Below are 17,699 nucleotides of genomic sequence, written 5' to 3'. Positions count from 1 at the left end.
CTGCACTCCAGCCTGGGTGACAGAAGACAGAATGAGACTGCTCCCCCCCTTCAAAAAAAAAAAAAAAAAGAGAGAGAGAGAGACAGGGTATCGCTGTGTTACCCATGTTGGTCTTGGACTACTGGCCTCAAGCAATCCTCCCACTTTGGCCTCCCAAAGGGCTGGGATTATAAGCACAAGCCACGGCACCCCACCTGTAACCAAGAGCTATTAATTTACAATGTGTGCCAGGCCTTCATCTAATCCTTCCAGTACTGTGTGGCATAGACTTGGTGCTGAACCTCTCTCGCAGACGAAGGAGCAGAGTCAGTGACTAACCAGTTCTGTTCTCTCATGAGCTCTCTGCTGCAAGGCACGGAGTCGCATTTGTGGGTCACCTCTGCCCTTCCCCTCACCTCTCCTGTTTGCAGGGTGATGCCTTCTTCCTTTCTGAATGACTGTGGTCTGCATTCTCTACCACTGATAAGGCAGTGGTGTGCACACGCGCACACACCACACACACACACACACACAACTATGCTTTTTTTTCCTTTTTCCTTACAAATTATTTTTAAACATCTGTGGTCATGACATCAGCAAATCAACAAGCACTCAGCTGCTGCCCCATTATCGGAACCCATTTCCCTGTGGCTGTCTCCTTCTCAGCAGTTTTTGTCATTACTGGACACCAAAAACCCACTGGGGAACGTCATACCCAAATAGTGATGGCTGCCTATGGCCTGCTTTGCAAAGGTTACAAGTTCTAAAATAAGAAGTTTCTTCTGAAGAGAACTAATCACCAAATCAAGCCGGCATCCAAAGACAAAGTCATTTAAAAATCACAAAACAGGAAAGTTGGGAGTGTGAATGAGGGGAAATTGAAGAATGAGGAAAGAAAGTTTTCTAAATTATCTAACAGGCTGGGTGCAGTGGCTCACGTCTGTAATCCCAATGCTTTGGGAGGCAGAAGTGAGAGGATCAGTTGAGCCCAGGAGTTCAAGACCAGCCTAGACCACGAAGTGAGGCCTCTTTACAAAAAAAATTTTTAAATTTGCCTACAACAATCCCAACTACTCAGAAGGGTGATGTGGGAGGATCGCTTGAGTCCAGGAGGTTGACGCTGCAGTGAGCTGTGATCATACCACTACACTATAGCCTTAGAGCAAGACTCTATCTTAAAAAAAAAAAAATTACATAAAATTAAAAAGTGGCCAGGCGCAGTGGCTCACACTTATAATCCCAGCACTTTGGGAAGCTGAGGTGGGAGGATCACCTGAGGCTAGTAGTTTGAGACCAGCTTGCGAAATCCCCTCTCTAGTAAAAATACAAAAATAAGCCAGGCGTGGTGGTGTGCCCCTATAATCCCAGCTACTCAGGAGGCTGAGGGGGGCGAATCGCTAGAACCTGGGACTTAGAGGTTGCAGTGAGCCAAGATCGCGCCACTGCACTCCAGCCTGGGTGCCAGAGCGAGACTGTCTCAAAAATAAAAATAAAAATAAATTAAAAAGGAGAAAATAGAACTATTTCTAAAGCTCTCCTATACATGATCACTGAGAGTAAAAGGTTATCATCATCTCCCATGTTCTTTTTTTGGGACGGTGTCTGGCTCTGTCACCCAGGTGGGAGTGCAGTAGCGTGATCTTGATTCACTACAACTTCTGCCTCCTGGGTTCAACCAATTCTTCCGCCTCAGGCTCCAAAGTAGCTGGGATTACAGGCACACGCCACCATGCCCAGATAACTTTTGTATTTTAGTAGAGAGGGGGTTTCACCCTGTTGGCCGGGCCAGTTTGGAACTCCTGGCCTCAGGTAATCTGCCTGCCTCGGCAGTTGTGCGGCTGTGCAATCACAACACACTGCAGCTTCAACCTCCTGGGCTCAATGGATCCTCCCATCTCATCCTCTCGAGTAGCTAGGACTACAGGCATGCACCACCGTATCTGGCTAACTTTTGTATTTTTTGTAGAGATGGGGTCTCGCTTTGTTTTCCAGGCTGGTCTCGAAACTCCTGGGCGCAAGTGATCAATTTGCCTCAGCCTCCCAAAATATTGGCATTTATAGGGGTGCGCCACCAGGCATAGCATAAAAGCATGTGATAAGGAAACATCTCCACTGTTTCACCACAAACTGTTCCCCATTGATTTTAGCATCTTGATTCTTGAAAGAATTGTTACTACTATGGTGATAGTCAAAGATAGATTTTGTTACCTTCATAATTGCTTGTTTATATTAATTGATTATTTTTCTTGTTCTTCTGACATGCCCCTATCATTCTTAGAGCACTTCCTTACTTTCTGGCATAGCAGGATATTCCAAGCTCACCTGTAATTTTCCTACCCCAGCACTGGAATCAGCCATTTCTCCAAGGAACCCTGGTTTCTGTTTAGTGGGGAAAGCTATTAACATCTTGGCATGAGTGCATTCAGTGCTTCTGGGATGTCTCTGGGCATAAACCCTCTCAACAAACAGTTCTAGGAAATAAACACGTTTAAAAGTGGATATGCATACACACATACATATTGCTACATCCACATATAAGAAACCATGAGTTCATCTAGATAACTTCAATTCCAATCCAATACCACATGGTTCCTTCTAGCCTTTCTCACTATCCATCTTCATAGGAACACTCCTTTCTGACAATAAGAAAACTTGATTCTCATTATCAACACTACATTTATCTATCTGCTCAATCTTAGAAGAAACAGTAAGTAGTTTCAGAATTGCTAACCCACACCACTGTGAAAAATAAACCTACTAGGCCAGGCAAAGTGGCTCACACGTGTAATCCCAACACTTTGGGCAGGAGGCTCACTTCAGCCCAGGAGACAGAGACTATCCCTGGGCAACACAGTGAGACCCATCTCTACAAATAATACCAAAATCAGCTGGGTGTGGTATTGCATTCCTGTAATCCCTACTACTTGCCTATAATCCCAGCTACTTGGGAGGCTGTGACGTGAGGATCACAGCTGGGAGGGAGAAGCTGCAATGAGTTATGATCATGCCACTGCACTCCAGCCTGGGGTACAGAGCAAGACCTCATCTCAAAACAAAAACCCCACTAAGTAGAGTTCAATATTTATTTAGAGTTTTTCTTTTTTTTTTGAGACACAGTCTCGCTCTTTCCCCCAGGCTGGAGTGCAGTGGTGCAATCTCGGCTCACTGCAAGCTCCCTCTCCCGGGTTCACACCATTCTCCTGCCTCACCCTCCCGAGTAGCTGGGAATACAGGCACTTGCCAACACGCCCGACTAATTTTTTGTATTTTTAGTAGAGATGGGGTTTCACCGTGTTAGCCAGGATAGTCTCGATCCTGACTTTGTATTCCGCCCATCTCCGCCTCCCAAAGTGTTGGGATTACAGGCGTGAGCCACTGCGCCCGGCCTCTTTTTTTTTTTTTTTTTTAAGATACTCTAGGCCGGGCGCGGTGGCTCAAGCCTGTAATCCCAGCACTTTGGGAGGCCGAGACGGGCGGATCACGAGGTCAGGAGATCGAGACCATCCTGGCTAACACACGGTGAAACCCTGTCTCTATTAAAATACAAAAACTAGCCGGGCGAGGTGGCGGGCGCCTGTAGTCCCAGCTACTCGGGAGGCTGAGGCAGAAGAATGGCGTGAACCCAGGAGGAGGTGCTTGCAGTGAGCCGAGATCGCACCACTGCACTCCAGCCTGGGCGACAGAGCGAGACTTCGTCTCAAAAAAAAAAAAAAATAAATAAATAAATAAAAATAAAATAAAATAAAATAAACATAAACGAGTAAGCAAAGGCTTTGGCCTGGGAAATGGGTTTCCCTTTCCTATGGTAGTACCTTCCCTTAACTTGGCTGGTTTCTGAGAAACTTGGGTGGTATAGAAAAAATGCAGACATGCAAGTCACTCCTGGTTATCTGGATTCAGTAACGTGAGCTAGAAGCAGGGACTCTGCATTTTTCAACTGTTTCCTGGGTGATTATGATTTATAGATAGATAGATAGATAGATAGATAGATAGATAGATAGATAGATAGATAGATAGTTTTTTTTTTTTTTTTTTGGAGACGGAGTCTTGTCCTGTCATCAGGCTGGAGTGCAGTGGCGCTACCTCAGCTCACTGCAACCTCTGCCTCCCAGGTTCAAGTGATTCTCCTCCCTTCTCCTGCCGAGTAGCTGGGACTACAGGTGCACACCACCATGACCAGCTAATTTTTGTATTTTTAGTAGAGATGGGGTTTCACTGTGTTGGCCAGGATGGTCTCAATCTCTTGTCCTCATGATCTGCCCGCCTCAGTCTCCCAAAGTGCTGGGATTACAGGCATGAGCCACTGCACCCGGCCAGATTCTGATGTTCTATCAATAGGGAAACCACTGGTCCGCTCTCTCCAAGTTCCAGTCCCTCTGAGGCTCAGCCTCTGTCCTGCTGGCCCTGGGCATGTGTTGCTCTGCAATATTCTTCCCTCTTTCCCACCTGGCAAATACCTGTTCTGCAAAATATAGCTTAGATCTCCCCTCCTCTGTCAAGACTTCACAACTCCCCAGAGATGGACAGACCTTCAGTTTCCTAAGCTCCCATAATAAAATACTTTTGATTATTATGGAATAATGCAAATGTGTTTAAAAACAGAACATGAGCCAGGCATGGTGGTGCTTTCCTATAACCCCTCTTTGGGAAACTGAGGTGAGAGATTTCTTGAGGCCAGGAGTTCAAGATCAGCCTGGGCAACACAGCAAGACCTCCCACGTCCCAATCTGTACAAACAAATTTTTAAAAATAGCTGGGCATGGTGGCACACACCTGTAGTCCCAGCTACTTTGCAGGTCGAGGTGAAAGGATAACCTGAGCCCAGGAGTTCAAGGCTATAGTGAGCTATGACTGTGCCACTGTACTCTGGCCTGGAAAGCAAAGCAAGACCCTGTTTTGGGGGGAAAAACAAACAAAAACCGGTAACAACACATGATAGTTTCTATAGCCCTCTGTTATGGCTATCCTCACAGGGAGTAGAATTGTTTGTATTTTACATCGGCAAGGAGACTTATTCTATTCCTCTTCCTCTGACGAGTCCCAGCCATGAGATCTGGCACATAGCAGGTGCTCACAAAATGTTTGGTCTAAGAATATTTTCAGCTTCAATTCTGTAGCTCAAAGATGGTCTAAGTACTTTTCCATAACTCATTAGAACAGAGACTGAGCAAGTTAAAATTGCCAAGAATTCTCTGATAAGTATTCTCCTCTTGAGATGAAGTCCATTTCTTCCTGCTCTGGGCTAAACCTCTATGTTATTGTTCATGCTGGTAAGTGAATGCTGTTTCCATACCAGACTTGATATTTTTAGCACTCCTGTTATGATAAACTCACAGTAACCTCAAAAAGAACAAATCAAAGTCAACTTTTTGCCACAGGAAACCAGCTCACGCTTATTGTTTTGCAACATGCCATGGGAGAATAATAAAAAGATGAGACCTTTTGCTCATAGATGGCGAGGCCAACTCTCAAGACAGTGGAAAAATGCAGCAGGAAGCATTCAGTCTGGGCACTAACTTATTAAGTAAACTAGAAAAACACCCAATACCTAAACATGGCAAGCACACGCGTGCGGACAGCGGGTGGCTGAATTATGAATGGGGCAATAAAAAACATCTACCTGTGAGTAAGAGCCCAGGGCAACATTGGAATCAAAAGCCTAATGGGTGCCACAGAGGCAGGCATGAAGGCAAAATGACCCTGTGGGGACCCCAGCAGGCACACTGCTCTCCCTCTACAATAGGGCAAATGACCAGACAAGCAAAAACCACTCAGCAAAAAATATTTATTTATTGAGCACCTACTATGTGCGCCATTAGGCAATGGTGAAACAAAATCAGGTTTCTTTGTGAGGTATTCCTAGGTATGCATCCCAGCCAAGCACCTTGTCCCCACTAGGAATTCCTAAGGCATCGTCAGTCACATTAGTCATGTTTCTAGAAACAATTTTGGAAACAAATTCCAAGTACTGGGAAAAATGGAAAACATGTATGCCTTTCAAGGTGAGACTGGTCATAGATGATGGTGCATCCAAAGGATACAACATTATGCTGCCAAGAAAGCAAAAGAGGCCACTCTACATATGCTCTTTCCCTATAATTTACACCATCAAGTGTAAACAAGCAAGTTCCCAACCAGTGTTTCACAGTTTGATTGCACAAATACAAACGATAATAATTGTTAACCATTTTTCAACAAGATACTAAAAAACTTAACAGTAGTTCCCCTAGAAATTTAGAAGACAGAAAAATGGGGAGGGTTTAACAAAGAAAACTTTTTATGCCTTCAAAAAGTTTGAAGACTTTTTACTATGATGCTTATCTAACAGAAATACAATTCAAATGTTTCTTGGGGAAACAGAAGACAATTATCTGGGCCTAAATTCAGATAATCTTTGTGTCTAATACTATCTGCATCAGTTTTTTCTAGTATCGTGGTGATCTTGTTTCCCTAACTCACAGAACTCCAGATTTGAAATTTAATGAGATGTACTTAGTTTAGAGATATTTAATTTAATTTATTTTATTTTATTTTGAGATAGAGTCTCGTTCTGTCGCCCAGGGTTGGAGTGCACGATTTCGGCTCACTGCAACCTCGCCTCCTAGGTTCAAGAGATTCTCTCACCTCAGCCTCCCAAGTAGCTAGGACTAGAGGCGTGTGCCACCAAACCCGGCTAATTTTTGTAGAGACGGGATTTCGCCATCTCGGTCAGGCTGCCCTCGAACTCCTGACCTCAAATGATCCGCCCACCTCAGCCTTCCAACATGTTGGGATTACAGGCATGAGCCATCGCACCCAACCTACAGATCTATCTTAAATATGTTGAAAACTAAGTCCACAGGTAAAACAACCTCATGGTCTAAATTCTGACTGTCTATAAAACCATGGATATGATTTTCAGCAGTCACAACCATGCTCAACCTTGGTCTCCTTAAAGGAAAATGAGGTAACAACTATACTTTAAAGACTGTCACAAGACTGTGAGAAAATATATCAACTTAGGTGCTAGGAACATGGAAACAAGAGTAGTGCCTACAAAGTTTACCACTCAACTTGGATATCCCCCAAAGCCACCCCACATTCTGAAGTCAGAATGTTACTGAGACCTGACTTTACAGTAGGCAAAAAAAAAAAAAAAAAAAAAAAAATCAAGGCCACTTTTAAATTATTTCTACTTCTTTTTTTTTTTCTTTTTTGAGACGGAGTCTCGCTCTGTCAAAGGCTGAAAGACAACACACAGGAAGGAACTTTATTACATTCTCACTGACTAGTCAGAATGTAGAAACTTGAGATTGGCTGGCTAACTTAATCTTATCTTTTTTTTTTTTTTTTTTTCAGACGGAGTCTCACTCTGTCGCCCAGGCTGGAGTGCAGTGGCCGGATCTCAGCTCACTGCAAGCTCCGCCTCCCGGGTTTACGCCATTCTCCTGCCTCAGCCTCCCAAGTAGCTGGGACTACAGGCGCCCGCCACCTCGCCCGGCTAGTTTTTTGTATTTTTTAGTAGAGACGGGGTTTCACCGTGTTAGCCAGGATGGTCTCGAAGAGCCACCGCGCCTGGCCAATCCTATCATTTTATAATTCAGTAAACAAAATCCTAAAGATGCAAGTTGACTTCTTTGCCCCAGGTCATAAAGACACTTAATGGGAAGTATATTTGGCAGAAGGTAACCTCACCTGGGGAAGCTGCCATGCTCTCCTGGAAAAATTCAATGAGGTCAAATTACTGGAGAATCTCATTTGTATGAATAACTAAGCAAAATATTGAAAGAAGTATTTCTCAATATGAGGTCAGGGCTGGGCGTGGTGGCTCATGCCTGTAATCCCAGCACTTTGGGAGGCCGAGGCGGATGGATCACAAGGTCAGGAGATTGAGACCATCCTGGCTAACTGGTGAAACCCCGTCTCTACTAAAAAAAGAAAATACAAAAAATTAGGCGGGTGTGGTGGTGGGAGCCTTTAGTCCCAGCAACTTGGGAGGCTGAGACAGGAGAATGGTGTGAACCCGGGAGGCAGAGCTTGCAGTGAGCCAAAATCACACCACTGCACTCCAGCCTGGGTGACAGAGGGCGACTCCTCTCAAAAAAAATAAAAGAAAAAGGGCCAGGCGCGATGGCTCACGCCTGTAATCCCAGCACTTTGGGAGGCCGAGGCGGGTGGATCACAAGGTCAGGAGATCGAGACCACAGTGAAACCCTGTCTCTACTAAAAATACAAAAGATTAGCCGGGCGCAGTGGCGGGAGCCTGTAGTCCCAGCTACCCGGGAGGCTGAGGCAGGAGAATGGCTTGAACCCAGGAGGCGGAGCTTGCAGTGAGCCGAGATCGCACCACTGCACTCCAGCCTGGTGGACAGAACGAGACTCTGTCTCAAAAAAAAAAATAAAATAAAATAAATAAAAATAAAAGAAAAAGAAAAAAGAAAGTAAATCACACCCTTGTGCCCACTGCATTTCGAACACTCCTTATAGTTTCAGGTTCAGCACTCCTGTAGAGACACGACAGCTCAGGAGGACCAAGAAGGAATAAAAACATTTTCAGAAATGTACAATACATACAATACAATAAAAGTTAGGACTTGTCATCTGCTACAAAGAGAAAAGCCGAGGAAAGGTTATATTGGATATGTAAAATATTGGGAAGGGACTGTGTGTGGTGTAAAAGAACTGGACCCTGGAAGAGTTGGGAGACGTGGGTTGAGACAGTACTACCGGACCACAGCTTATGAACATAGAGTTCTTTCCTTTCTAGACCTCATTATTTTTTTTGTTTTTTTTGAGACAGAGTCTTGCTCTGTCACCCAGGCTGGAGTGCAATGACAGGATCTTGGCTCACTGCAGCCTCTACCTCCTGGGTTCAAGAAATTCTCCAGCCTCAGTCTCCTGGGTAGCTGGAACCACAGGAATGCGCCACCATGCCTGGCTAATTTTTTTTCTTTTTTCTTTCTGAGACAGAATCTCACTCTGTGGTACAGGCTGGAGTGCAGTGGTGCAATCTCAGCTCACTGCAAGCTCCGCCTCCCGAGTTCATGCCATTCTCTTGCCTCAGCCTCCTGAGTAGCTGGGACTACAGGCACCCACCACCACGCCTGGCTAATTTTTCTGTATTTTAAGTAGAGATGGGGTTTCATTGCGTTAGCTAGGATGGTCTCCATCTCCCGACCTCGTGATCTGCCCACCTCGGCCTCCCAAAGTACTGGGATTACAGGCGTGAGCCACCACGCCCAGCCTATTTTTTTTTTTTTTTTGAGACGGAGTTTCGCTCTTGTTTCCCAAGCTGGAGTACAATGGTGCTATCTCAGCTCACTGCAACCTCCACCTCCCAGGTTCACGTGATTCTTCTGCCTTAGCCTCCCTAGTAGTGGGAATTACAGGCGCCCACCCCCATGCCCAGTTAATTTTTTGTATTTTTAGTAGAGACGGGGTTTTACCACGTTGGCCAGGCTGGTCTCGAACTCCTGACCTCAGGTGACTCACCCGCCCCGGCCTCCCAAAGTGCTGGGATTACAGGTATGAGCCACCTCACCTGGCCCAGGCCTCATTTTTATCATGAAAAGAGAGTTGGACTAAGTAGAATTGAAAAGTGGTTCATTTTGTGTGCCAGGACAGAGAATGACTGCAAGCAGTGCTGTATGAAGAATACTGAAGCTATAGGGAAGGTGGCTTGATGGTTTAGATGTGCTGGTCAACGTGGAGGGCTTCCTTAGCCATGTCTTTCATAGGTGAGGGATGGAGGGAATGGGAAATACGTATTTGCCATTCTTGGCCTAGACGATACTTGGGGTTGCTTCCTTTTAACACCGTATGATTGGCTGGGCACGATGGCTCACGCCTGTAATCCCAGCACTTTGGGAGACTGAGGCAGGAGGATCACCTGAGGTCAGGAGTTCGAGAGAGCCAGGCCAACATAGAAAAATCCTGTCTCTACTAAAAATACAAAAATTTGCGGGTGTGGTGGTGCATGCCTGTAATCCCAGCTACTCAGGAGGCTGACACAGGAGAATTGCTTAAACCTGGGAGGTGGAGGTTGTGGTGAACCGAGATCGCGCCATTGCACTCCAGCCTGGTCAACAAGAGCGAAACTCCGTCTTAGAAAAAAATTTAAAAAAAAAATTGTATGATTATTATTGACCTATACACTTAAGTTATAATGATAAATTTTATGTTATGTGCTTTTAACCACAAAAAAAAAAAAAAGAAAAGAAATTTCTGACTGTTAACAACTGAACTGAATGTTTTGATCACCATATCCAAAGCCCTGGAACTCAAAACTGAAAAAGACAAATAATGCCATCTGGGAGAGAGCGGTAAACATGATAGGATATATTATCCGGCAAACAGGCTCTCACAAGACTGTTGCCATAATGCCCACTGAGGGATGCAATTAAGGGTAAACAGGCTGGGCGCAGTGGCTCACGTCTGGAATCCCAGCACTTTGGGAGGCCAAGGCGGGTGTATCACCTGAGATCAGGAGTTCAAGAGCAGCCTGGCCAACATGGCCCATCTCTACTAAAAATACAAAAATTAGCCGGATGAGGTGGTGTGCGCCTGTAATCCTGGCTACCCGGGAGGCTGAGGCAGAATCACTTAAACCTAGGAGGCAGAAGTTGCAGTAATCCTAGATTGTGCCAAAGCACTCCAGCCTAGGTGACAGAGCTGAACTCCGTCTCCAAAAAAAAAAAAAAAAAGGGAAAAACAGAGCCAATCACAAATCATCTACTCCAGAGTTGAAAAGTGTACACGCCAAAAAAAAAAAAAAGAGAGAGAGAGAGAGAGAAAAGAAAAAAAGCACGTATCTTCACGGATGACAGAGTTCTCTAGGACTTGCTCTATGCCAGGCGGTTTGCATGTATATCACCTTAATCTCACAAAGGCCCTCAGGCAACTGCTATTAACACCACCAGCTGCAGAGGGGAATCTGAGACTGAGGCTCAGGGAATTTGAAGTTAGTGGCTCAAGATCACCCATCTAAAAGAACATGATAGTGGCCCACTGGAAGCCAGGTCTGTTTTGATTCCAAAGGTCTTGTTCTGTTTTTTTTCCCCCGAGACAGAGTCTCTGTCACTCAGGCTGGAGTGCAGTGGGGTGATCTTGGCTCACTGCAACCTCCGCCTCCCGGGTTCAAGCGATTCTACAGGCACCCACCACCATGCCTAGGTAATTTTTGTATTCTTAGTAGAGGCAGGTTTCACCATGTTGGCCAGGCTGGTCTCCAACTCTTGACCTCGTGATCTGCCTGCCTTAGCCTCCCAAAGTGCTGGGATTACAGGTGTAAGCCACCGCACCCGGCCCAAAGGCCTTGTCCGGAACAATCATGCGCCACTGCCTGCCACAGAAGTCATAAAGCTACTGTTTCTTCCTCAACCACCTGCCCACTCCTCCAGCCCCGTAACTTCTGATGCTGATGGCCAGTAGCACCTGCACTGAATATCCACTTTGCTCCTAGATAACAGTTTTGTCCCCTCAGTTCAATGACCCCTGTGATGTTGAGATGAATGAGAAAATACTCTGGAAACTGCAGAGGGTTAAATCAGGACTTTTTCACCTCAGCACACTACTGACATTCTGTGCTGGATAACTCTCTGTCATGGGGGGCCTGTCCTGTGCACTGTGGGATATTTAGTAACACCCCTATCCTCTGCTCACTAGACGCCAGTAATATCTCCCCATCCAGCTCTGACAACAAAAAATGTTTCCAGACATCACTGCCAAATGTCCCCAGTTGAGAGCCACTGGATTATGGTAAACTCAAAGGCCAGTTGACTCCTTTCAAAAGCAGCAGTTAGAGATGCTCAAGTTAGACCCAAACCTTGGCAAATTAGCAGCCACTGTTCCCTGAGGACTTTCTATGTGTGAGGCAGTCAGCAACATGCTTCTCCCAAAGGACCCAGGCGCTGCTCCCACATGGAACCCCAGACTGGAGAAGACTCTGTTCTGACTGCTGGCGCCTCTTCCACACCTGGTCCCACTATCAAGAGGAGGCATTTTCTGAGTGCAGCCCACTCACATGCAAGACTCATTCCTGCTCAACCCATTTAATTATTTCCATACAAATGGATATTTGGGACTTCCAAATAGTTCATCCTGCTGGGCATGGTGGCTCACACCTGTAATCCCAGCACTTTGGGAGGCCGAGGCAGGTGGATCATCTGAGGTTGGGAGTCTGAGACCAGCCTGGTCACCATGGTGAAACCCCATCTCTACTAAAAGTACAAAAATGAGCTGGGTGTGGTGGCGGACACCTGTAATCCCAGCTACTCGGGAGGCTGAGGCGGGGGAACCGTTCGAATCAGGAGGTGGGGGTTGCAGTGAGCCAAGATTGTGCCACTGCACTCCAGCCTGGGCAACAGAGTGAGACTCTGTCTCAAAAAAGTAAATGCATAAATAACAACAACAACAAAAACACTATTTTAAGAATTATCACGCCTGTAATCCCAGCACTTTGGGAGGCTGAGGCGGGCGGATCACCTGAGGTCAGGAGTTCAAGAGCAGCCTGACCAACATAGTGAAACTCTGTCTCTACTAAAATACAAAAATTAGCTGCAGCCAGGCGCAGAGGCTCACACCTGTAATACCAACACTTTGGGAGACTGAGGTGGGCAGATCACCTGAGGTCAGGAGTTCGAGACCAGCCCGACCAAGATGGTGAAAATACAAAAAAATACAAAAATACTCAAAATACAAAAAATTAGCATGTGTGGTGGCAGGTGCCTGTGATCCCAACTACTCGGGACGCTGAGGCAGGAGAATCGGTTGAACCCAGGAGGTGGAGGTTGCAGTGAGCCAAGATCACACCACTGCACTCCTGAGCAACAGAGTCAGACTCCATCTCAAAAAAAAAAATTAGCTGGGCATGGTGGCGCCCACCTGTAATCCCAGCTACTTGGGAGGCTGAGATAGGAGAATTGCTTGAACCTGGGAGGCAGAGGTTGCAGTGTGCCGAGATCGTGCCACTGCACTCCAGCCTGGGCAATAGAGCTAGACTCCATCTCAAAAAAATTTAAAATAAAATTAAAAGTGCCAGGTTTGCCAGGCGCAGTGGCTCACGCCTGTAATCTCAGCACTTTGGGAGACCAAGGTGGGCGGATCACGAGGTCAAGAGAGCGAGACCAACCTGGCCAACATGGTGAAACCGTCTCTTCTAAAAACACAAAAATTAGCTGGGTGTGGTGACACACACCTGTAGTCCCAGCTACTCAGGAGGCTGAGGCAGGAGAATCACTTGAACCCAGAAGGCAGAGGTTGCAGTGAGCCAAGATCGCACCACTGCACTCCAGCCTGGGGACAGAGCGAGACTCCATCTCAAAAACAAACAAAAAAGTGCCAGGCACAGGAAGAACACTGAAAAGCCAACCAATACTTACTAATAGTCTCCTAAGCACCAGCAAAGATGGACTGATAAGTAGTTCATTAATAGTAAGAGGAAAAACAACCCCACCTTTCACCAGCCTGAGGCTGGTTTTGAGGCAGTGAAAGAATTCTGAAGAGGGGACTAAGCGCTGGTGGCTTACGCCTTTACCTCCAGCACTTTGGAAGGCCAAGGCGGGGATTTCACTAGAGTCCAGGAATTCAATACCAGCTTGGGCTACATGGAGAAATTTCGCTTCTACAAAAAATATACAAAAATTAGCTGGGCATAGTGGTGTGTGCCTGTAGTACCAGCTACTCAGGAGGCTGAGGCATGGGGAGCACTTAAGCCCAAGAAGTAGAGGCTACAGTGAGCCATGATCGCACTATTGCATTCCAGCCTGGATGACAGAGCAACACTTTGTCTCAAAAAAAAAAGCCGGGCGCGGTGGCTCAAGCCTGTAATCCCAGCATTTTGGGAGGCTGAGACGGGCGGATCACGAGGTCAGGAGATCGAGACCATTCTGGCTACCACGGTGAAACCTCGTCTCTACTAAAAATACAAAAAAATTAGCCGGGTGTGGTGGCGGGCGTCTGTAGTCCCAGCTACTCGGGAGGCTGAGGCAGGAGAATGGCATAAACCCAGGAAGCGGAGCGTGTAGTGAGCTGAGATCTGGCCACTGCACTCCAACCTGGGTGACAGAGCGAGACTCCATCTCAAAAAAAAAAAAAAAAAAGGGTGAAGAGAAATTAGTCGATCAGGCTTGGCATGGTGGCTCATGCCTATAATATAGTACTTCAGGGCCTGGGCATCATGGTGAAACCCCATCTGTACTCAAAATACAAAAATCAGCCGGGCACAGTGGCGCATGCCTGTCATCCTAGCTACTGGGGACACTGAGACACCAGAATCGCTTCAACCCAGGAGGTGGAGGTTGCAGTGAGCTGACATTGCACCCCACTGCACTCCATGCACTCCAGCCTGGGTGACAGAGCAAGAATCTGTTTAAAAAAAAAAAAAAAAAAAGGTTAAGGCTGCTCAATCTGTGACCTGTAACACTATTACCATAGGGTCAACTTATGGAGGTCATTTCAACAAGTAAGAAAAGCAAAAGTCATCAGAATCCAGAGTTCAATGGTGGACCTCATCCCCTTCACATGCCTTTCTCAAGTGATCACTGAGAACTAGCCAATGAAGAATGTCACCCAAGGCAAACATCACAAAACCATCTGGACCTTGCAACCACATCTGCAGAAATCTGAGCCAAAAGCCCTCCTTGGGTCAGTTGTGCTTTGAGGCCTCACCTTGAAGGAGAAAGTAGTCGGAGGTTGTGCGCTTCAGAGCAGCCTTTGCTTTCTCACTGCTCCAGTCCACCTCCAGGGCTTCTTTAACAGGGCAGAAGACCACCTTCTGTGGAAAAAAGGCAGAACTGCTTAGGAATAACATACGCTGACTTTCAATCACAAGGCAGTCGCTCTTCTCTATGGTAGAAAAATCTCATTATTTAGTTTACTGAACATTAAAAGAGGCAGGGGCCATTTGATCTAAGAAATGCTTATTGAATACTCACTATGTGCTTACCTAGAGGCTGGGGATGGACAACACAAACTCCCTGCACTGAAGGAAGACAGAGCCAAGCTCCCAAAGACCTGCTTCCATTCTGGCTCTTTAACTCTGGCTGGGCCAGGCGCGGTGGGTCACACCTGTAATCCCAACACTTTGGGAGACCGAGGCAGGTGGATCACATGAGGTCAGAAGTTGGAGACCAGCCTGGCCAACATGGTGAAACCCCTGTCTCAACAAAAATACAAAAATTAGCTAGCCGTGGTGGCAGCTGCCTGTACTCTCAGATACTTGGGAGGCTGAGGCAGGAGAATCACTTGAACCCAGGAGGTGGAGTTTGCAGTGAGCTGAGATCGCATCACTGCACTCCAGGCCTGATGAAGGAGTGAGACTCCTCAAAAAAACCAAAACAAAACAAAAAACCTCTGGCTGTATTGATACTACAGGAATACTTCCACGATGAGAGGCAAGAATATAAGTCTAACAATATTCTATAAAACGTTTTTATAATAGTAAACAAAAACAAAAATTAAATGTTTCCTTGCAGAGGAATGGTTTAATGATGATACATGACAATAATAAATAACAGCAAGATAAACAATAAAGGGGATGGGACAAAGCTCCAGGCTGTGGAAACAGGAACAGCATTTGCAAAACCCCAGTGGTAGGCAGAAGGATGGCTAGGACCTATAAAGCTCAAATTATCTTGATAAATGCAATGACATATATTTTACTTTGAAATACCATTTACAAGGCCAGGCACGGTGGCTCACGCCTGTAATCTCAGCACTTTGGGAGGCTGAAGTGGGTGGACCCGCCTGAGGTCAGGAGTTCAAGACCAGCCTGACCAACATAGTGAAACCCCGTTTCTACTAAAAATACAAAAATCAGTCGGACGTGGTGGCGGGCACCTGTAATCCCAGCTACTTGGGAGGCTGAGGCAGGAGAATAGCTTGAACCTAGGAGGGGGAGGTTGCAGTGAGCCGAGATCGCACCATTGCACTCCAGCCTGGGCAACAAGAGCAAAACTCTGTCTCAGAAACAACAACCACCACCACCACCACCACACATTTACGGTTGAGTGTGGTGGCTCACTTTTGTAATCTCAGCACTCTGGGAGGCCAAAGTGGCACAATCACCTGAGTCCAGGAGTCAAAGACCAGCCTAGGCAACAAAGTGAGACCCCGATCTCTACAAGTTAGCTGGGTGCAGTGGCATACACCTGTGGTCCCAGCTTCACAGGAGGCTGAGGCAAGAGAATTGTTTTAGCACGGGAGGTAGAGGCAGCAGTGAGCCAGAATGTACCACTGCAATCCAGCCTGAGTGACAGAAAAAAAAAAAAAAATACAGACTGAAATATTTGGAAATGACACATGTGGCATCATGCTGGGACCACTTTCACAAATGGTTCACACATAAACACACATACAAAAAAAGTTTTGGTTTTGTTTATCGTTTTTTTTTCCAGACAGAGTCTCCCCCTCTGTCACCCAGGTTGGAGTGCAGTGCATGATCTCAGCTTGCTGCAACCTCCGCCTCCTGGGTTCAAGTAACTCTTGGGCCTCAGCCTCCCCAGTAGCTGGGATTACAGGTGCATGCCACCACGCCCGACTAATTTTTGTACTTTTAGTAGAGACAGGATTTCACTATATTGCCCAGGCTGGTCTCGAAAGCCTGACCTTAGGTGATCTGCCTGCCTCGGCCTCCCAAAATGTTGGGATTATAGGCATGAGTCACTGTGACTAGCCAGAAAAAAGCAGTTCTTAGAACTAGCTACTCCTCGGAAGTTTAAGATAGCCCAGCTGGGGGAACACTGTTAGATCCCATCTCTAAAAAAAATTATTTTAGGCCACATGTGGTACAGACTCTATCTGTATATTTTTATTTTTTATTTTTATTTTATTTTATTTTTTTTGAGACGGAGTCTTGCTCTGTCGCCCGGGCTGGAGTGCAGTGGCCGGATCTCAGCTCACTGCAAGCTCCGCCTCCCAGGTTTACGCCATTCTCCTGCCTCAGCCTCCCGAGTAGCTGGGACTACCGGCGCCTGCCACCTCGCCCGACTAGTTTTTTTTTTTTTTTTTTTTTTTTTTTGAGAAGGAGTCTCGCTCTATCGCCCAGGCTGGAGTGCAGTGGCCGGATCTCAGCTCACTGCAAGCTCCACCTCCCAGGTTTACGCCATTCTCCTGCCTCAGCCTCCTGAGTAGCTGGGACTACAGGCGCCCGCCACCTCGCCCGGCTAGATTTTTGTATTTTTTTTAGTAGAGACGGGGTTTCACCGTGTTAGCCAGGATGGTCTTGATCTCCTGACTTCGTGATCCGCCCGTCTCGGCCTCCCAAAGTGCTGGGATTACAGGCTTGAGCCACCGCGCCCGGCCCCGACTAGTTTTTTGTATTTTTAGTAGAGACGGGATTTAACCGTGTTAGCCAGGATGGTCTCGATCTCCTGACCTCGTGATCTGCCCGTCTCGGCCTCCCAAAGTGCTGGGATTACAGGCTTGGGCCACCGCGCCCGGCCTATCTGTATATTTTTGAAAGGTTGGTAGTGGGCAATGGCGGCGGGGGGGATGCAAATAATTTCCAACTTACAGAGGTGTCTTTCTTCCTCCCTCTCTCCATGCCCTCCCAACCAGATATTTAAAGACCAGAGAGACAAGATGATAACAGCGTGATTTGGGAAGCTAAGTGAACCAAGATCTATCAGTTACCAGGCAGTTTACAAAGCTTGCTAAGGATGCAAACAGATTTGACAGATGAAAGTTCAAATTGTTGGCTGGGCGCAGGGGCTCACGCCTGTAATCCTGGCACTTTGGGAAGC

The 17,699-nt window shown here is 46.6% G+C and overlaps 1 protein-coding gene across 2 annotated transcripts in view; it reads right to left on the bottom strand.

Annotated features, from left to right (window-relative positions):
* Window positions 1–17,699, bottom strand: part of SAE1 (SUMO1 activating enzyme subunit 1) — a 90,539-nt gene that overhangs the window by 31,203 nt on the left and 41,637 nt on the right. For both annotated transcript variants that reach the window (XM_010377411.1, XM_010377412.1), the window contains exon 6: window positions 14,626–14,731. In XM_010377411.1, the coding sequence (XP_010375713.1) occupies window positions 14,626–14,731 (106 nt within the window). The remainder of the gene's footprint in view (window positions 1–14,625; window positions 14,732–17,699) is intronic.

The sequence above is a fragment of the Rhinopithecus roxellana genome, chromosome 12, assembly GCF_007565055.1.
Source record: "Rhinopithecus roxellana isolate Shanxi Qingling chromosome 12, ASM756505v1, whole genome shotgun sequence".
Taxonomy (NCBI): domain Eukaryota; kingdom Metazoa; phylum Chordata; class Mammalia; order Primates; family Cercopithecidae; genus Rhinopithecus; species Rhinopithecus roxellana.
This window is presented reverse-complemented; position numbering and strand designations above follow the sequence as displayed.